The 21,516-nt window shown below is 38.2% G+C and overlaps 1 protein-coding gene across 1 annotated transcript in view; it reads left to right on the forward strand.

Annotated features, from left to right (window-relative positions):
* The window catches only part of LPL (lipoprotein lipase), a 29,685-nt gene extending 11,779 nt beyond the window's left edge, over positions 1 to 17,906 (forward strand). The window contains exons 4-10 of the mRNA XM_067745055.1: positions 300 to 411; positions 1,183 to 1,416; positions 2,616 to 2,858; positions 4,817 to 4,937; positions 5,663 to 5,845; positions 13,677 to 13,781; positions 15,925 to 17,906. Of these exons, the coding sequence (XP_067601156.1) occupies positions 300 to 411; positions 1,183 to 1,416; positions 2,616 to 2,858; positions 4,817 to 4,937; positions 5,663 to 5,845; positions 13,677 to 13,781; position 15,925 (999 nt within the window). The 3' untranslated portion in view covers positions 15,926 to 17,906. The remainder of the gene's footprint in view (positions 1 to 299; positions 412 to 1,182; positions 1,417 to 2,615; positions 2,859 to 4,816; positions 4,938 to 5,662; positions 5,846 to 13,676; positions 13,782 to 15,924) is intronic.
* Positions 17,907 to 21,516: the final 3,610 nt, after the last annotated feature.

Consider the following 21,516-nt stretch of genomic DNA (forward strand, 5'->3'; position numbering starts at 1 on the left):
TGTATGGAAATTCATGTTTCCATACATTTCTATTTCAGATGTATGGGAAAACTTTCTAATTTAAATATGTTATTAAGGAAAGAGAAAATCTCAATACTATAGTATATGTTCCTCTCATCTGTAACAAGAAATTAAAATAAGTAGAATTAATTTTCAGTATTGCCTATATTTTCAAAACAATGTATTTTATTTATTTATTTATTTGGTGGGAATACTATTAAACTTTTATTTCTTTTAGCAGTGATATTTTGCAAAGAACTGTAAAATAGCAAATACCTTTTTCTTTTCTTCTTCCAAAGGATGAATTTAATTATCCTCTGGACAATGTGCATCTCTTGGGATATAGCCTTGGAGCCCATGTTGCTGGCATTGCAGGAAGTCTGACCAATAAGAAGGTCAACAGAATTACCGGTAAGAAAGCAATGCCAGTTTTCTTATAACAAAAGACTTGAGATGCCTGTCATTTTCTGAAAGAGAATCAGACTGTTTGTCAAACAACCATATGTGAGTGGTAGTCTTCTGGGTACACCTGGCCATTTGGTTATCTCATGGGAGGGCTCTTTTTCTGGAGTAAGATAAAATACAGACGCTTGCTCTCATGAGCTTACCATCTAATGGCAGTAGAAGAGAAATGGTGCAGAGTTAAGCACAGAGAGCCCAGTGGTGTCTCTGAGAAACCCATTTCCCTCCTCCCTCTGCTCTGTGCTTTGATAGTTTATTGCACACACATATGTCACCTCTTACATCAATACTGGGAAAAATGAAAAAGGACCAACACCAGAGGCCATTTGGAAAAAGGAGTCTTGTCATCTGGGCCAATAGCAATTGGTTGTTTGGCCTATGTAGAGAGGAAGAAAGAGCCCAGCACTATATAAACGCCTTCTAACCAGGCTCAGAAATAATTTATTGATACAAAAGGGAATCAAGTCATACTGAGTGAAAATTGTTATTTAATGGCTAGTTTGAGAAACTCAAATTTTATTTGAGAAGGAGTTAAGCTGCTTTTATGAATCTCAGTAATTTAAAAATCCAGTCACTATAGAATAGGAGGTGCTAATAAGAATCTATGTGGCTGCCATTTACATTCAAATGATGAACAATGGAATGATAAGGTGATACTGGAGGAGACTAAAACTAATGGGAATTAAAAAAGCTCTGAGGACTTTTTGTTTTCCCACTAAGGCCTAGATCCAGCTGGACCCAACTTTGAGTATGCAGAAGCCCCAGGTCGCCTTTCTCCAGATGATGCGGATTTTGTAGATGTCTTACACACCTTCACCAGAGGGTCACCTGGCCGAAGTATTGGAATTCAGAAACCAGTAGGGCATGTTGACATTTATCCTAACGGAGGCACTTTCCAACCAGGATGTAACATTGCAGAAGCTATCCGTGTGATTGCAGAGAGAGGCCTTGGAGGTAAATATAATTTAGAAGTTAATTAAATGTAAGTTTTCACCTTAACTCTTACTGACCAAGTGTCCTACCCATTCTCCACAAGTACCTAGTTTGAATACACACATTTAGCAAAGATATGTTTTTGAAGAAGTCTGTCACATTTAGCATGACCACCTCAGAGGCTCAGTACTTCCTGTGGTCAGAGAGACATTTCATCTTATATTGTAAACTACACTTATATTGTAAACTACTGCACTTGCAGTAATAACAGGAAAAAAAAAATGGTGAGATTTAGATAAGAGAACTGCACTGCCTTTGAAAGTGTTATCTGGCCACATGCTAAACTTTGAATACAGCTGCAAAACAAGTAGAGTTATTTTGAATTTTACTAAAAGTAAAGGACATGTTAATTAGTCCAATTTCTTTTGTCAGCCTTTTAAAGAGATGTACAAATCAGAAAAAAATCGCCATTCCCTAAGAATAAATATTCCAAATTTTTAAGAAGAAAATACAATTTAATATTAATTTTTAATATTTACTTTAATAATCATGTTAGCTGTGTTAATTTTATGATTTGTTTTAAGGGACCTTTGCATACCTTGTGGACAATGGGACCTACCTGTAGTCAATATGCTCAGGTGTTTGGGGCATATATTATAGAATTTACAGCATAATGTTACTAACTTCAATTGTTATAAAGCTTATGGTAATAGCTGCACGTTTATGACATTGCTGATTATTTCTATAATTCATTTAATGTAAAAATCATTAGCAGTGACACACCCCTCAATTATACATAGTATCAATATCTATGATAAAATACTATTAATTTAACAATTATGCCTGCCCTTTATGATGTGGTTTCTAGAGTTATGTTTCTAGAAGCATTTAGAAGTATTATATGCTTTCAATATAAGAGAAAGTTGTGATAAACTGGGGGAAATCAACTTCTATCTTGGATGTCTCTTATTATAGCTTCATAAACATACTCACAAATGGAGACAGCAAAAACATCAAAAGTTCCCTATAAATTTGCAACTTTGGCACTCTTGGGGGTAGGTGAGAAGCTGCCGCCAAGAGTACCTCCTTAAATAGGACCTACAATCAAGGGGGTCATTTTATTCTAACACCACACCTCAACTATTTTAGACATGCAAGACGAAACACTCATTGTGGACTGTCACAGAGTTGAAATGTTCTTTGTGTCTCTTTTGTCCCAGATGTGGACCAGCTAGTGAAGTGCTCCCACGAGCGTTCCATTCATCTCTTCATTGACTCTCTGTTGAATGAAGAAAATCCAAGTAAGGCCTACCGGTGCAATTCCAGGGAAGCCTTTGAAAAAGGGCTCTGCCTGAGTTGCAGAAAGAACCGTTGCAACAACTTGGGCTATGAGGTCAATAAAGTCAGAGCCAAAAGAAGCAGCAAAATGTACCTGAAGACTCGTTCTCAGATGCCCTACAAAGGTAGGCTGGAGACTGTTGTAAATAGGAAAATTGATTTGATCCTATTTTTCTTATCATGCTTGTTGCATCACATGTACTGATTCTGTCCATTGCAACAGAGATGATAAAACGATGTTGCTAAACCCCGATCCCTCACTTGTGTTTCTGTTGGTAGAGAAGGAGTTGTACTAATCCATTTTACTGAAGCTCCTAATTCCCATTGCCAGTAAGACCCAGGGCACAACTGCACTGCTCTATGCAGCAGCCCTGCTTGCCACCATCCTTTGTACTTGTGACCATTAGCATGGACCACTGCATTAGCACCAGGCTCCAAGTTAATCTGAAACCATTCATCCAGGGTCAGCAAACTATGGCCCATGGGCCAAATCCAACCCACCACCTGCTTTTGTAAATAAAGTTTTATTAGAATATAGCCACACTAATTCATTTCTGTACTGACTAAGGCTGCTTTCATGCCTCCACAGCAGAGCTGAGTAGTTGGGACAGAGACTATTTGGTCCCACAAAGCCTAAATTATTTACTATCTGGCCCTTTATAGAAAAAGTTTGCAAACTCCTGAAGTCTGCTTTCAGTGAAGGCAAGAACCACCTGTATTTGAAAATATAACTATTCCTGGGAGGGAAGTCTATACCAAACTTTCTAAGATATTCCCATTTTGTCATGAATTTGTTCACAGTTGAATTTCAAACTTGGCAGCTTGTTCAGAGCAAGACCTGCAGGAATTGAAGGGAGACAGGAAGAGGAGATAATCAGATAAATCTAGAGAGAGGGACTAATATCAGAAAGGCTAGTTTATGTGGAGTCCAGGAGGAAGTATGAGGGAAGAGATGGCGTTGAAGAACAGTTTCCCAGGGTAAAATATATCTGATAGAGGCACCCATTTTTAAGGTGGTTTGTTAGAATCTAGAGGTGCATTTGGTGGTCCAGAGGTTTGGAGCATCTATAATTCAAGGAAACATTTTAAGCAATGAGGGAATCCTTAGTTTCCTTGACTTTTCAGAGTAGGGACGTGTGTGTCAGGTATAGAGGAGACCATAATCTTCTGAAGAATTGGGCAGGGCTCACTCATCCCCAGCATCCTGCCTCAGTGTTCTCCGGGGACACTTCGGCAGTCAGACTTCCCTTGCTCTGGTCTGTGGCGATGCCTGCAAGGGCTCCATTTAACCCAAACTCTTTCTCTTCATCCTTTACAGCTGTGTTGCAAGCCTGCTGCCTTTCCTATCCCTTAACGTCTCCCGCATCCCATCTACTCAGGGTTTTTAGTTGAGATGGGGAGAGCAGGAGGAGGTGTGGAAGTTTAAGTACCTGCTTCTGGAGGCTCTCTCTAATACAGAACACTTTAGGAACTGGCTGTCTTTACAGCCTCACTGGTGACTTAATGAAATAATGTTATTGTGGGCCTATTATTTACTGACTGTGTGCTAGACAGTGGAGAATAGAAGGTACGTGTGACCCTCTGAACTGAAGGAGCCTACATACAGCGTAGGGAGGTCAGACATACCCAAGAAACATGAAGAAACATGGTCACATACAGTGACAGTAAAAAATACCAAATATGCTTGTTCCAGATGCTAAGGGACAAAACAGCCAAGGAAAGGTGGAGTTCGTAGTGAAAGCTTCATGGGAATTTTGGCCTCTTGGTTTGATCTTCCTAGTACCCCATCAAAGTTGACTACTTTCTGGGTTGGCTTTAGCAATTCAGATACACCTGGATTCTTCCTATCCACTACAATCACACTTTAATGCAAGGGAGTAGAATTCAAATTCTGAATTTTCTAGTAGTGAGCACTGTACAGACATGAAGAAATCTTTCCAAGCCACACATAATTATAGTCATGTATGAGCACTTCCTGTTGATCATTAGTAAGATACTGTCTGTCGTTCAGAATTGCCTGCTTATTTGGGCTGTAGTGTTCCATAAAGACTGATCAGAGGTTGTTCTGCTTTTCTCTCTACAGTCTTCCATTACCAAGTAAAGATACATTTTTCTGGGACTGAGAGTGATACACACAACAACCAGGCCTTCGAGATCTCTCTGTATGGCACTGTGGCCGAGAGTGAGAACATCCCTTTCACCCTGTGAGTAGCCACGGAACATGACCTCCAGCATGTGGGTTTATCATGGTACTGCTTCCTGTTCTAATCATTGGTCTGAGGAACAGAAGAGGCATAGGACACCTAGAAAAACACATATTTAACAGAAAAATTTTTTAAAAGCTATATGGCAAAAGATGTTCATTGCAGTGGTACATATAGTAGCATAAATTAGAAGCAAAGCAAGTGTCCAAAACTGAGGCAATGGCTAAGTGAATTGTGGTTTAACAAATCAAGAAAATCAATCTAGCCTCTATAAACTGTGATTACAGAAAACTAGGTAAAACATGGCAAAAAGTGAAAGATAAAATATGAAGTGAACAAAGAAAGAAAAGAGAATTGTATTATGTACACTATGACTGTAACAAAGGACACGTTCACATATCAATACAAATTGAAAGGGAATATATGAAAATGAAAATAATATCTCTAAATGGTGGACTTATGAACTTTTTTCTCTTAAGAATTATATTACATAGTTCATATTGTTAGGATAAAAGTTGGAATACATTAAAGGTACACATTAGTGTAGATATCATTTAAAATACACTAAATGCCATTGACATGCATCTTGCATATTTTGTTGGACATTTTTTGCATTTGAAAAATATTCCCCGAACAGTAAAGCTATTTATATCTTAGGAGGAAGTAAAAGGAAAAAAAAAAACCTGCTTTCCAGAACTAACCAAATATGTTGATTTTTTATTCAGGCCTGAAGTTTCCACAAATAAAACATACTCCTTTCTAATTTACACTGAGGTGGATATTGGAGAATTGCTAATGTTGAAACTCAAATGGATCAGCGATTCATACTTCAGCTGGTCCAACTGGTGGAGCAGCCCTGGCTTTGCTATTGAGAAGATCAGAGTAAAGGCAGGAGAGACTCAAAAAAAGTAATTAAATTTATTTTTCTCCATTCATTTTTTTTTAAATGGTTATTTTGCCTTAATCTCTAGCCTACAAAGGTAGCTCACATGTTTTTTTCTTCTTTTTTCCTTTAATATCTTTATTGGAGTATAATTGCTTTACAGTGTTGTGTTAGTTTCTTCTGTATAACTAAGGGAATCAGCTATATGCATACTATATCCCCATATCCCCTCCCTCTTGTGTCTCCCTCCCACCTTCCTTATCCTACCCCTCTAGGTGGTCGCAAAGCACCAAGCTGATCTCCCTGTGCTATGCTGATCTCCCTGTGCTATGCGGCTGCTTCCCACTAGCTATTTTACATTTGGTAGTGTATATATGTTAATGTTATTCTCTCACTTTCTCCCAACTTACCGTTCCCCCTGCGCATGTCCTCAAGTCCATTCTCTACGTCTGTGTATTTATTCCTATCCTGCCCCTAGGTTCTTCAGAACAATTTTTTTTCTTTTTTTTTAGATTCCATATATATGTGCTAGCATATGGTATTTGTTTTTCTCTTTCTGACATACTTCACTCTGTATGACAGACTCTAGGTCCATTCACTTCACTACAAATAACTCAATTTCGTTTCCGTTTATGGCTGAGTAATATTCCAATATACATATGTACCACATCTTCTTTATCCATTCATCTGTCAATGGACACTTAGATTGCTTTCATGCCCTGGCTATTGTAAATAGTGCAGCAATGAACATTGTGGTACATGACTCTTTTTGAATTATGGTTTTCTCAGGGTATATGCCCAGTACTGGGACTGCTGGGTCATATAATACTTCTAGTTTTAGTTTTTTAAGGAAACTCCGTACTGCTCTCCATAATGGCTGTATCAACTTACATTCTCACCAACTGTGCAAGAGGGTTCCCTTTTCTCCACACCCTCTCCAGCATTTACTGTTTATAGACTTTTTGATGATGGCCATTCTGACTGGTGTGAGGTGAACCTCACTGTAGTTTTGATTTGCATTTCTCTAATGATTAGTGATGTTGAGCATCTTTTCATGTGTTTGTTGGCAATCTGTATAACTTCTTTGGAGAAATGTCTATTTAGGTCCCCTGCCCACTTTTGGCTTGGGTTGTGTGTTTTTTTGATATTGAGCTGCATGAGCTCCTTATACATTTTGGAGATTAATCCTTTGTCAGTTGCTTTGTTTGCAAATATCTCCCATTCTGAGGGTTGTCTTTTGGTCTTGTTTATGGTTTCCTTTGCTGTGCAAAAGCTTTGAAGTTTCATTAGGTCCCAATTGTTTATTTTTGTTTTTATTTCCATTTCTCTAGGAGGTGGGTCAAAAAGGATCTTGCTGTGATTTATGTCATGGAGTGTTCTGCCTATGTTTTCCTCTAAGAGTTCTATAGTGTGTAGCCTTACATGTAGGTCTCTAATCCATTTTGAGTTTATTTTTGTGTATGGTGTTAGGGAATGTTCTAATTTCATTCTTTTCCATGTAGCTGTCCAGTTTTCCCAGCACCACTTATTGAAGAGGTAGTCTTTCCTCCATTGTATACTCTTGCCTCCTTTATCAAAGATAAGGTGACCATTTGTGCACAGGTTTATCTCTGGGCTTTCTATCCTGTTCCATTGATCTATATTTCTGTTTTTGTGCCAGTATCATACTGTCTTGATTACTATAGCTTTGTAGCATTGTCTGAAGTCAGGGAGCCTGATTCCTCCAGCTCCATTTTTCTTTCTCAAGATAGCTTTGGCTATCCAGGGTCTTTTGTGTTTCCATACAAATTGTAAAATTTCTTGTTCTAGTTCTGTGAAAAATGCCATTGGCAATTTGATAGGCATTGCATTGAATCTGTAGATTGCTTTGGGTAGTATAGTCATTTTCATAATGTTGATTCTTCCAATCCGAGAACATGGTATATCTCTCCATCTGTTTGTATCATCTTTAATTTCTTTCATCAGTGTCTTATAGTTTTCTGCAGACAGGTCTTTTGTCTCCTTAGGCAGGTTTATTCCTAGGTATTTTATTCTTTTTGTTGCAATGGTAAATGGGAGTGTTTCCTTAATTTCTCTTTCAGATTTTTCATCATTAGTGTATAGGAATGCAAGAGATTTCTGTGCATTAATTTTGTATACTGCTACTCTACCAAATTCATTGATTAGCTCTAGTAGTACTCTGGTAGCATCTTTAGAATTCTCTATGTATAGTATCATGTCATCTGCAAACAGTGACAGTTTCACGTCTTCTTTTCTGATTTAGATTCCTTTTATTTCTTTTTCTTCTCTGATTGCTGTGGCTAAAACTTCCAAAACTAGGTTGAATAATAGTGGTGAGAGTGGGCAACTTTGTCTTGTTCCTGATCTTAGAGGAGATGGTTTCATTTTTTCACCATTGAGAACGATGTTGGCTGTGGTTTGTCATATATGGCCTTTACTATGTTGAGATAAGTTCCCTCTAAGCCTACTTTCTGGAGGGTTTTTATCATAAATGAGTGTTGAATTTTGTCAGAAGCTTTTTCTGCATCTATTGAGTTGATCATATGGTTTTTATTCTTCAGTTTGTTAATATGGTGTATCACATTGATTGATATGCATGTATTGAAGAATCCTTGCATTCCTGGGAAAAATCCCAGCTGGTCATGGTGTTTGATCCTTTTAATGTGCTATTGGATTTTGTTTGTTAGTATTTTGTTGAGGATTTTTGCATCTATGTTGATCAGAGATATAGGCCTGTAGTTTTCTTTTTTTGTGACATCTTTGTGTGGTTTTGGTATCAGGGCGATGGTGGCCTCATAGGATGAGTTTGGGAGTCTTCCTCCCTCAGCTATATTTTGGAAGAATTTGAGAAGGATAGGTGTTAGGTCTTCTCTAAATGTTTGATAGAATTCACCTGTGAAGCCATCTGGTCCTGGGGTTTTGATTGTTGGTAGATTTTTAATCACAGTTTCAATTTCAGTGCTTGTGATTGGTCTGTTTATATTTTCTATTTCTTCCTGGTTCAATCTCGGTAGGTTGTGCTTTTCTAAGAAATTTTCAATTTCTTTCTGGTTGTCCATTTTATTGGCATATCATTGCTTGTAGTAATCTCTCATGATCCTTTGTATTTCTGCGGTGTCAGTTGTTACTTCTCCCTTTTCCTTTCTAATTCTGTTGGTTTGAGTCTTCTCCCTTTTTTTCTTCATAGGTCTGGCTAATGGTTTAACAATTTTGTTTATCTTCTCAAAGAACTGGCTTTTAGTTTTATTGATCTTTGCTAGTGTTTCCTTCATTTCTTTTTCATGTATTTCTGATCTGATCTTTATGATTTCTTTCCTTCTGCTAACGTTGGGTTTTTTTTTTTGTTTTTCTTTCTCTAATTGCTTTAGGTGTAAGGTTAGGTTGCTTGTTTGAGATGTTTCTTGTCTCTTGAGGTAGGATTGTATTGCTATAAACTTCCCTCTTAGAACTGCTTTTGCTGCATCCCATTGGTTTTGGGTCGTCTTGTTTTCATTGTCATTTGTTTCTAGGTATTTTTTAATTTCCTCTTTGATTTCTTCAGTGATCTCTTGGTTATTTAGTAGCATATTGTTTAGCCTCCACGTGTTTGTAATTTTTAGTTTTTTTCCTGTAATTGATATCTAGTCTCATAGCGTTGTGGTCAGAAAAGATACCTGATATGGTTTCAATTTTCTTAAATTTACCAAAGCTTGATTTTTGACCCAAAATGTGGTCTATCTTGCAGAATGTTCCATGAGCACTTGAGAAGAAAGTGTATTCTGTTGTTTTTGGATGGAATGTCCTATATATATCAATTAAGAATATCTTGCTTAATGTGTCATTTAAATCTTGTGTTTCCTTATTTATTTTCATTTTGGATGATCTGCCCATTGGTGAAAGTGGGGTGTTAAAATCTCCTACTATTATCGTGTTACTGTCGATTTCTCCTTTCATGGTTTTTAGCATTTGCTTTATGTATTAAGGTGCTCCTATGTTGGGTGCATAAATGTTTATAATTGTTATATCTTCTTCTTGGATTAATCCCTTGATCATTATGTAGTGTACTTCTTTGTCTCTTGTAATAGTGTTTGTTATAAAGTCTATTTTGTCTGATATGAGAATTGCTACTCCAGCTTTCTTTTGATCTCCATTTGCATGGAATATCTTTTTCCATCCTTTCACTTTCAGTCTGTATGTGTCCCTAGGTCTGAAGTGGGTGTCTTGTAAACAGCATGTATACGGGTTTGTTTTTGTATCCAGTCAGCCAATCTTTGCCTTTTAGTTGTAACATTTAATCCATTTACATGTAAGGTAATTATCGATATGTATGTTCCTATTACCATTTTCTTAATTGTTTTGGGTTTGTTTTTGTAGGTCTTTTCCTTCTCTTCTGTTTCCTGCCTAGAGAAGTTCCTTTAGCATTTGTCGTATAGCTAGTTTGGTGGTGCTGAATTCTCTTAACTTGTGCTTGTCTGTAAAAGTTTTAATTTCTCCGTCAAATCTGAATGATATATTTGCTGGATAGAGTAATCTTGGTTGTAGGTTTTTCCCTTTCATCACTTTATATATGTCCTGCCACTCCCTTCTGGCTTGCAGAGTTTCTGCTGAAAAATCAGTTGTTATCCTTATATGGATTGCCTTGTATGTTAACACAAACCCTTGCTGCTTTTAATATTTTTTCTTTGTATTTAATTTTTGATGGTTTCATTAATATGTGTCTCAGTGTGTTTCTCTTTGGGTTTATTCTGTATGGTACTCTCTGTGCTTCCTGGACTTGATTGACTATTTCCTTTCCCATGTTAAGGAAGTTTTCAAGTATAATCTCTTCAAATATTTTCTCAGCCCCTTTCTTTTTCTCTTCTTCTTCTGGGACCTCTATAATTCAAATGTTGGTGCATTTAATGTTGCCCCAGAGGTCTCTGAGACTGTCCTCAATTCTTTTCATTGTTTTTTCTTTATTCTGCTCTGTGGCAGTTATTTCCACCATTTTATCTTCCAGCTCACTTATCCGTTCTTCTGCCTTAGTTATTCTGCTATTGATTCCTTCTAGAGTATTTTTAGTTTCAGTAATTGTGTGGTTCATCACTCTTTGCTCTTTAGTTCTTCTAGATCCTTGTTAAATGTTTCTTGTATTTTTTCCATTCTGTTTCCAAGATTTTGGATCATCTTTACTATCATTACTCTGAATTCTTTTTCAGGTAGATTGCCTATTTCATCTTCATTTATTTGGTCTTATAGGTTTTTACCTTGCTCCTTTGTCTGTAACATATGTTTTTGTCATTTCTTTTTTTTTTTTTTTCTCTTTTTGATGGGTGGTGCTGTATTCCTGTCTTACTGGTTGTTTGGCCTGAGACATCCAGCACTTGAGTTTGCAGGCAGTTGGATAGAGCCAGGTCTTGTTGCTGAGATGAGGACATCTGGGAGGCCTCATTCCAATCAATATTTCCTGGGGTCTGGGGTTCTTTGTTAGTCCAGCGGTTTGGACTCGGAGCTCCCACCATAGGAGCTCGGGCCTGACCTCCAGCCTGGGAATCAAGATCTCACAAGCTTTGTGGCATGGTTAAAAACAAAAAAAGAAATCAGAAAGAAAGGAAGGAGCAGTACCATATCAAAGGATAAAAAAAATAAAATTAGAAAGATAAAAAACATATTAGGAAAAAATAAAACTATAATTGAAACAACTGCAACAAGGTAAAATAAAACCACACAGAAAAAAAAAATCCTTGGCTATGGGGGTGGAATTTAGGCAGGGGGTGGAACTTAGGCAGGGGCGGGGTTTTGGGTAGGGCCGTACCTAGGCTGGTGGGGGACTGACGCTTGAGCGTGGGGAGGGACCTAGGCGGGGTGACGTTCAAGCGTGGGGCGGGGCCTCTGCCTAGGAAGTGCACAGAAGGGGAGAGGCAGCACGTTGGAAGGAGGGCCTCTGGAGTGTGGGGTTCTGGAGTTTGGAGGTAAGGCCCTGAGTGAGCGTGTGTGAGTGGGGTTTAGGCTGAGCACATTGGAGGGGCCCTCAGAGTGTAGAGGTGAGGCCCTGGTTGGGGGTGTAGGGGTGGGGCTCAGGTTCTGCGCGGCAGGAGGGAGGCTCCAAGGGCAGAGGATTAGGCCCGCAAGCCCAACAGGCTTCCCATTTTCTAAGTGGACAGGGAAAGCACTGGCTGCGTTCCCTTCCATTCCTTCATGTCCCACGACCACCGTCTCCCCCAGGGTCTCCCCCACCCCACTGGACCCCCAACCGTGGGTGGGTCCTATGGTGTAGGAACTTCTCCCCTCCGCCAGCCGCCCCTCAGGGGTGCCGGAGGTCTGGCCTTTGTTTTTGCTACCCCTTCTCACCCTCCCACTCCCTCAGGGCCAGCATGGCTGGAGGGGGCCTCGGTGGGTAGAGGATCAGGCCCAGGATCTCAGCAGGTTCCTCGGGGTCCAAGTGGGCAGAGGAAACCTGGCCACGCTTCCTTTTGATCCTCTGCCCCCCAGTGGTTCCCCAATTTACCCCTTCCAGCGTGGGATCCCTTCCCCTCCCCCAGCCGCCCCTCAGGGGCGCCAGTCCCATCCCGCCTCCACTTCTCATCCCCCTTCACTCCCCCCATTCTCTGTGCTTCTACCTGGTCACTGGGGGCTCCTCCAGTCCCCTTACGTGTCCGTGGTCCCCCACCGGTGCCTGGTAGGTGCCCTAGTTGTGAGGAGACGCGAATTCCGCGTCCTCCTAGTACGCCATCTTGACTCCGCCCCTCTCGACTCCGCCCGTCTCCATTCATTTTCATTCACTCTAATGTTATTACCTAGAAATAGTATTTATGGAGCCTCCAGTGTTCAGGTGAAACTTTAGTAAGCTTTGTCTTTAAAACTACATTACCTAGATAATTACACCTATCATTTTTTAGGTGTGTTATTTTATTGTCATACTAGGGAAGTAATGGTATCTCTGCATTTTATGGAAAGAAAACCTAAACTCTGAATTGCCACAGTCATTGAGTGAGAGTTGAGATTAGAAGTCAAGAATCTCAGCTTCTCATTTAGCACTGATTCTTGCAAGCACAAAACAGTTAGTTATGCAGAGAACCTCAGAGATGCCACTTGGACATTCAAAGATTAAAACTAACCTCTTCAAGAAGGACAAGATTCCAAGATAATCTCATCCTCTCTTCCCAACCCCACTTCACATAGATAAAATGAATTGCATAGAGAGCCCCATAAGATTTAAAATTTTATACTAAATGTACAGGGATTTTGCAAACTAGTATACTATTGTTGTAAATAAAATGACTCTTTAAATTAGGATTGATAAGGAATTCTCTGGTGGTCCAGTGGTTAGGACTCAGTGCTTTCACTGTGGAGGGCCTGGGTTCAATCCCTGGCTGGGGAACTAAGATCCCCTAAGCCACGAGGCATGACCAATGAATAAATAAATAAGTGTTGATAATGTATTTCTCTTTTGTCATTTTCTCTTATAACCAAAAGGGGGGAAAAGAGGTTGTGAATGGAGAGGCTATACAGAGTATTTGTTTTTCCAGCAGGGCCAGTTGAAGGCTAGTTTGTGAATTCCCTAATGCAGACACTAAGAAGTGGTAAAATTGATCTTGTATCATTTTTTGGTGAAAATATTGTGATTTTAAGCCTGTTCCAGGCTGTCTGTGCTGTCTGTGTGCCTGTCTGTACTGATGACCTAGCTTTACTGCTGGACAGTGGGTTAAGCCCTCAGATAACCCTCTGATTCAGATGTGTTGCTGACCTGAATGGCCTGAGTATAAACAGGTAATTATTGGAAATATCAAAACAATCAGAACGATTATGTAGGATTGAAACAGCCCTGACTGAACCATTTATTTTTGAACATTTTTATTGTTCCAATATGGTGTGCTCACGTCCATTTTCTTCCACAGGGTGATCTTCTGTTCCAGGGAGAAGATGTCTCATCTGCAGAAAGGAAAGTCACCTGTGATATTTGTGAAATGCCATGACAAGTCTCTGAATAGAAAGTCTGGCTGGTGAGCATCTTGGGCTAAGGCTGTCTGGGTATCTTGAACTTGCTCTCTGAGGGATGCTGCTTCATGCATTACCCTTCAGCCCTGCACTAAAGGCTTGGACTGAGTCTTGTGATCAGAGCCTTCGGGTGGCCTTTCTCAGGCCTCCTGCATACACATTAGACCAGTGCATTTGCTTTTGGCAGTACTTCCTCTATTTTCTTTTTCTTTCTGTTCTTTCTGCCAGCTCTGACCTTCACCCCAGGTGCACTTTTTAGATTTTATTTTACATCTTGAACTACCACAAAATCTCCACTTCTGCTTTTTCCTGTACTGCCCCATTTACAGACCCTATGTGCAGTGGATACAACACAAGTTAGTAGCCGTGATTGCGGCTGTGGGTGCAGCTCCTCCCAGGATGTACCCAGGGGAGCAGAACATTAGCTGCAGCCCGAGTCCTCCTTGATTCTCCAAGTGCCAGCAGATTCCAGGACAGAGAGCCAAAGGGGCAGCCACCAAGCATCCATCTCAAAACCCCCAAAGACGGAAAGCTAGTGGACTTAGAGTTTAGGAGATGGTTCTCTTTTCCATCTCAAAACAACTGCCTGGCTCTTTTCTACTTGACCTTTAAGGCTAATCCACACGGCAGCTGTCAGCTGAATCATTCCAGAGTGTCAGTACTAAGTAGAGACTGAACATGTGACCTTCCCCATCCCCTCCTGAATTCCCAAAGTGTGCCACTTTCATTCCTCCACTCATTCCACTGCCAGAAGCCAAGTGCTGATGGCTTATAGGTATAAAGGGGGAAAGCTTAGATCATATCATATCATATCATAGAAGCCAGTGACATAAGAAACAATGGGAAAAGTTGGTCACAACATCATCTGGAAATAGAAAAGCCAATTGCTTTCGGTTTGTCTTCTCCCAGTTACATTTATAGACGAAAGTACAGAATAAGAATTTTCTAATCAAAAAAAGTATATTAAAGACCCTAATGTGGAATATCTCTATTATTTTTAATTTCCATTTTATAAGATAGTTTATCCATGGATAATTATGGATTTTGAATAGATTAGAGAAAACAGGCAAAAAGATAATAAAATCATTGTAACTATCACCCAGGGACAACCCCCAACTAGCATTTTAATTTATATCCTTTCAGACTTTCTCTATGCACATGTAATATTTATATTTTTTTACATAATGGCATTATGACATACGTACTTTGAGTGACAAGATGAAGCCATCTGGATTGAAAACATTAATGTAAGAGCACTCAAGATAAACTTGAAATAGAGAGTAGCTACTGGTATTGAGCCAGGGAGAATAACTGAATATTTATCGAAGTGGAGACTTCTACTAAGAGCTTCATTGCTTTGTTTTTCCTCATCAGAAATCTGAGGCAATTTCACACTTGCTTTAACTCTTTGAAAGGAACTCCTATATGAAGTTTTATACATTGCTTTTACGTTACCTATAAACATACACAAACACACCTCTGCATACATTCTCTCCAAATCATCCACAACTCTAAACATATAATATGAATTTAAAAACAAAACTCGAAAAATTAGGAAATAACTCCAGCTGTTTATAAAGTATTTCTGGTCATATTGGTCATATTATTTATATAAGTTATAAGACTTTATCTGAGATAGTTATGATACATTCCTCATCTGATTATAAGACTACTGGAACAACATATATTTAGAGAGCTTTTTTTTGTTTTACATCTGATCTTTATCTAGGAGGTAATTATGAATCAGACTAATAACCCTCTGCAGTTTGTCGCCTCTGTGACTAATCAATCAAATAAAAGCTTCTCTTTCTCTCACTTGCTGATATAACTCGTTAGAATGCTCAAGAAAAGAAAAAATAGGTATTTTATTTAACAAGTTTTAGAAGTAAGCAATCTTCCTAAATTTTGAAATCATTTGGTTCAGTCTTCTGAAAATGATACTGCTTATCAGGACATGGCTAAGTATATATTAGAGTGTCTTTTATTGCTATGAGCCTGCCACTTCCTCTGATTCAGTTTATTCTCACAACCTTTGTTCTGAATTTCCAGGTGACTACTTTTTCACCATGAAGGTATTGGGGGAGGGGGGAAGGGTTATAAAACACTAAGCAGGTAATAAATTGCCGTTCTTCCTCTGTTTTCTCTCAGAAACTGGGGAAATCTACAGAAGAAAGAACAGCCTATGAATTCTATGAAGAATGAAGTAACTTTTACAAAAGATGCCCAGTGCTTTGGGTGGTTAAAGGTGGACTTTCCTAGTATTAATCCCAGCTCTATAGCCTTGTTAGTTATTTTAGGAGACAGTCTCAAATACTGAAAACTGGCTAATTCAATTTGAGAAGTAGAGTGGCCAAATAGCACATCTTTCAACATTAAAAAATAGCAGATATGAAAAGCACTGCCTTCTGTCCTTTGAGAAAGAAATAAGAATTGTTTGGACTCATGGTAAAATAATCAGACCTCTTCATATAGTAAGTTTAGCCATAGCCTAAAATTGATTAGAACCTCGCATTTTAATTGGAATTCTGCATTTTCTAGACTGATAACCTTTTCAAAGTTTTCTCCAAGTCTAAATATAGAAAGTGATTTTTTGTGGCATGAGTCGGACCCATTTACTTCTCAGTCAAAATACCTACTTTCTTGGAATGATCCTCTTGCCATTGGGGTGTAGCCCAGGAGTTAACCAGGAACTAGTGACTTGGAGAGAGGAAAGAAGAATAGAGTTGATAAAGCACTAAAGCTTTAAATACTCCTTGCGGTTGGTTGCATCATAAAAAAGTTACAAATTAAAGGACATATAATATTGAGATCAATTAAATCTTAATAGGCTTTACTGTTTATGGCTTAGTCTTTCCCCTTCCTTTTCTTGCTTTGTCTCAAGATTATATTTTAACAAATTTCCCTGGATAGGCGTTTAAAATGAGCCTGTTATCATCAGCTTACACATAATTTTAACTACAGAGAAAGAAAATGAAACAATAATTTTATTATCAGATTTTCAAAATTATATTCATTGATTTGAAGTCCTGTAATATATGATGGTTACTATTTAATTTTAGGCTTATTTCAGCCATGCTTCAGTCAGACTTTGAGCATGTCTCTTTCTTCCCTAATTTTGATAAGAAAATATGTGTTCAAGGTCAAATTTTGCATCATGCAAACTCTTACAAATTTTAGACAAGGATTGTTTTTACTAAGTAAAGAAATAGAAGAGTTACAGGATATATTCATAGGCAGTGCTTAAAACCATCGTGGGCAGTTAAAAGGATCCTCCATTGTTATAATCACATGGAATATCATGAGAGTGTTGTTGTTTTTAACAACTAGTCAAGAGTGAGTGAACAATTATTTATAAACTAGATCTCATATTTTCAGAATGCTTTTCTATATATTATTATAAAATGATAAAGAAGTCAAATATCTCAGAGGCTATTGCTGGGAATCCAAACTGTGAATGTGTGTGGGTGTCTGAACACATATTCACATATGAAGCCCCACATGTATGATTATTCCTCAGCGTGGCTTGGAAGGTAAATGATCAAGAGATGTATTGGAACATATTGGAGTAGAAATTGTTCCAGTGGTGCCAAAACTTAAGCCCTTCATCTGAGAAATATGGTTTTGCCTGTACAAAATAGGATGAATGTTGTGATTGACATCAGCCAGCTTGGAATGAATTCTCTCTAAAAATAAAATGTTGTGCGACATGTTGTTGGCATCACCCTTTATTGTTAATTCATTAATTCTCTGGATTTGGGTTTTGAGCAAGGGTGCATCAACTTTAGAAAATATGAATCAAATCAGTGTATGCCCCTGGGAACTCTGGCTTCTACAGACTTCACTATATATATCAGCAATGCTTTCGCTTTAAATGTTATTTATTAGCTGTAAATATATGTGTGTATGTGTAAAGGGAGTTTGTACATATTGGAAAGGTCGTTGTGGCTATCTGCATTTATAGCTGTTTGGTGCTAACTTTGTACATGTCTTTATCAGTGACAGTCTCACTGAGCAAACTTACTCTTATGAAGTAATACAATAAAATGGGCTTAACAAAACACAAAACTTACTTAACTATGTGAAGAAATGGAATCTGCTTTTAATAAAATTTATTAAATTTTATTACAATACTAAGTCATTACTTTGTATCATTTAAACCCCTCCAAAAAGAAATTTATTCTTAGGGTAGATTCATTAAGCAAATTTTTACTGAGTAATCCTATGTTTAGTAAAAAATATAGCTTCTAAAAATTACAGTGCATATTATATTTTATTTTTTTATATTTACATGTGTACAAAGTCTTAGAGATCCTTTAAATTATAGAGAAAAATGATACAGAATTTTTCCTAAAAAAATACACAGAACTTTCCTTGCCTGCCAGATACTTTTTCACAAGTAAAATGTTAGATTAATATAAAAATATCTTTCACCATTTTCTGGAATAGTGTTTCTATTTCTGAGGTCTGACCATTAGCTACAAAGTCAGTGGCATTTGTGCAATAAAATGAATTATTTGGGATGAGAGGGTGCATTTTTAGACCTTTTCTTTGAATTGTCTTGATAATGAGAAAGAACAACATACAGGGTCTTCCCTGGTAGTCCAGTGGTTAAGACTTCACCTTCCAATGCAGGGAATGTGGATTTGATCCCTGGTCAGGGAGCTAAGATCCCACATGCCTCACAGCCAAAAAACCAAAACATAAAACAGAAGCAATATTGTAACAAAATTCAGTAAAGACTTAAAAAAGAAAGGGACTTCCCTGGTGGCTCAGTGCTTAAGAATCTGCCTGCCAACGCAGGGGACATTGGTTCGAACCCTGGTCTGGGAAAATCCCACATGCCGTGGAGCAACTAAGCCCATGCACCACAACTACTGAGCCTGCACTGTAGCGCCCACGAGCCACAACTACTGAGCCCGTGTACCTAGAGCCCTTCCTCCTCAACAAGAGAAGCCACCGCAGTACGAAGCCCGCACACTGCAAAAAAGAGTAGCCCCCGCTTGCTGCAACTAGAGAAAGCCCGTGTGTGGCAATGAAGACCCAACACAGCCAAAAATAAATAAATAAATAAATTAATTAAAAAGAAAAAGAACAACGTATAGCCCATCCATGTAACTAAGTAAGGATTGGTTCTTAGAACAATCAGTACTTCTTAGTACTCCTGCATCAATTTCTAGAGCAGGGATTGCCCTTCTGGGACTCAGAATAGCTTGCAATTAGTTTGACTTCCTGGCCCACACGTTCTTCATTTAAAGAGTTATGGATTGGGCTTCCCTGGTGGCGCAGTGGTTGAGAGTCCACCTGCCGATGCAGGGGACACAGGTTCGTGCCCCGGTCTGGGAGGATCCCACATGCCGCGGAGTGGCTGGGCCCGTGAGCCATGGCCGTTGAGCCTGTGCGTCCAGAGCCTGTGCTCTGCAATGGGAAAGGCCACAACAGTGAGAGGTTCGCGTACCGCAAAGAAAAAAAAAAAAGTGTTATGGATTATACATTTTGTTTTTCTAGTTAACTTAAACTAAAATAAGTATGGTTTTATAAAATCTGTAATGACCTCTTAAGAAATTTAGACAGTTAGTTACTAATGTTCTAGACACAGCCTCTTTTTTGTTCATTAGGGAAAGTCTTTTGGAACACAGAATTATTATATCTGAATGACACCATCCAATAAGGTATGCTTATCAGCTACTTCTGGGATAACCCAAGCTTCTAACCTACCTTATTAGCATTCAAACTGTGCCCACTTAACTTCAGAAATGCAGTATCTGTACCTGATTGTTCTCATTTCCACTCTTTAAGTGTCAAATGATTAAGGAATACAATCAATAATATTGTAGTAACTTTGTATGAGAACAGATGATTACTAGACTTATCACAGTTATCATTTCATAATGAACTCTGGAGTTCAGCTGAGGGTTCCCCTTGAGTCTTTGGCTGAGTACTGGTCATTGTGTATATATGTGTGTGTGGGAGTGGAGATAATGAACTACCAAAGGTTCAGGAAAGAACCATCCAAAAGGAGTAGAGAAAATAGTACCTATATAGTTCACACAGAAATAAAATAGTGCCTGTCTCCAATTTATAGACTAGAAAAACCTCATAATTAGTGAGGTATCAAGTAGAATACACAAAAGGACTTTGCCTTGGTAGTTCAAAAAAATAGCTCTAAAATAAACACTTCACTGGTCCTGTCAACACAGCTTAAAAGCAAGACCCAAAGGCTAAAATTGTTTCTAAGAACCTGCATCCCAGAACAAGGCTAAAGAATATTTATAAGAATTTTAAGCATCCACCAAGGCAAAATTCACAAATGTACCTGATCAAAATTATCAAGAATGCAAAAGGCAGAAAAACATGACCCGTAACTAAAAAGAAAAAAAAAATTAATCGAAACCAGCCCAGATGATAGAATCTATAGTTTAGGACATTAAAACAGTTATAGGGCTTCCCTGGTGGCACAGTGGTTGAGAGTCCACCTGCCGATGCAGGGGACACGGGTTCGTGCCCCGGTCTAGGAAGATCCCACGTGCCGCGGAGCGGCTGGGCCCATGAGCCATGGCCGCTGAGCCTGCACGTCCAGAGCCTGTGCTCCGCAACGGGAAAGGCCACAACAGTGAGAGGCATGCATACCGCAAAAAAATAAAAAACAACAAAACAAACAAAAAAACAGTTATAATGACATTTTATGTGTTCAAAGAGCTACAGGTAAGATTGAGTATGTTAAGTATAGAAACATGGAAGCTTCTTTTAAATAATCAAAAGTCTAGGGATGAAAACTATAATGTTTGAGATGAAAAATAAACTGGATGGAATTAATGACAGCCTAAGCATTGCAGAAGAGAAGATTAAGGGATGGGAAGACATACTGTACAAAATGAAAAAGAGAGTAAAAAGTACGAAAAATTAAAGCAAAAGTGTCCTATTATATGTGTAATTGGTGACTTTGAATGAAAGCAGGGGTTCTTAAGGAACAGAAAAAAATATAAAATGAAAAAATGGTAGAACATTTTCAAATCTGATGAAAACTATAGATCCATAGATCCAAGAAATTTAATGGAACCTAGAACCCAGAAAAATGTAAAAGCAGCTAGAGCAAAAAGATTATATATGCACAGAGGGAGAAATATAAAGATGGAAGAATATTTCTTGTTGGAAAAAATGCATGAGAATACAAGTGAACAACGTCTTTAAGTACTCAAAGAAAAAAACCTGTTGCTTAGAATTCTATACCCAGTAAAAATGTCTTTCAAAAACAAAAGTGGAGAAAAAAGAGTTTTTCAGACATACAAAAGTTAAAATAATTCATTAACAGCAGATGCACACTACAAGAAATGTTAAAGAAATGTTAAATATTCCTTAGGTGGAAAGAAAATAGTACCAAATGGAAATAAGGATCTACACAACATAATAAAGACCACTAGAAATTGTAACTGTTTGGGTAAATAAATAAGATTTTTTTTCCTGTTATTTAAATGTATTTAAACAATCATCTGGTTAAATCCAAAGTAACAATAAAGAATTGTGGGTTTATCACATATGTAGAAATAAATAGTTGACAATAGTCCAGAGGCTGGGAGGGGAGAAATGAAAATATTCAATTGTAAGGCTATAATGCTATAAGTAAAGTTGTATCATATAACATCATTAGAACAAAAACTGTCATAAGTTAAAGGTTTACACCATGAATAGTAAAGCAAGGAATAAAGTTACAAAACAGCTAATAAACCAGAAAAGGGAGATAAA

The sequence above is a fragment of the Pseudorca crassidens genome, chromosome 7, assembly GCF_039906515.1.
Source record: "Pseudorca crassidens isolate mPseCra1 chromosome 7, mPseCra1.hap1, whole genome shotgun sequence".
In the NCBI taxonomy this organism is placed as follows: domain Eukaryota; kingdom Metazoa; phylum Chordata; class Mammalia; order Artiodactyla; family Delphinidae; genus Pseudorca; species Pseudorca crassidens.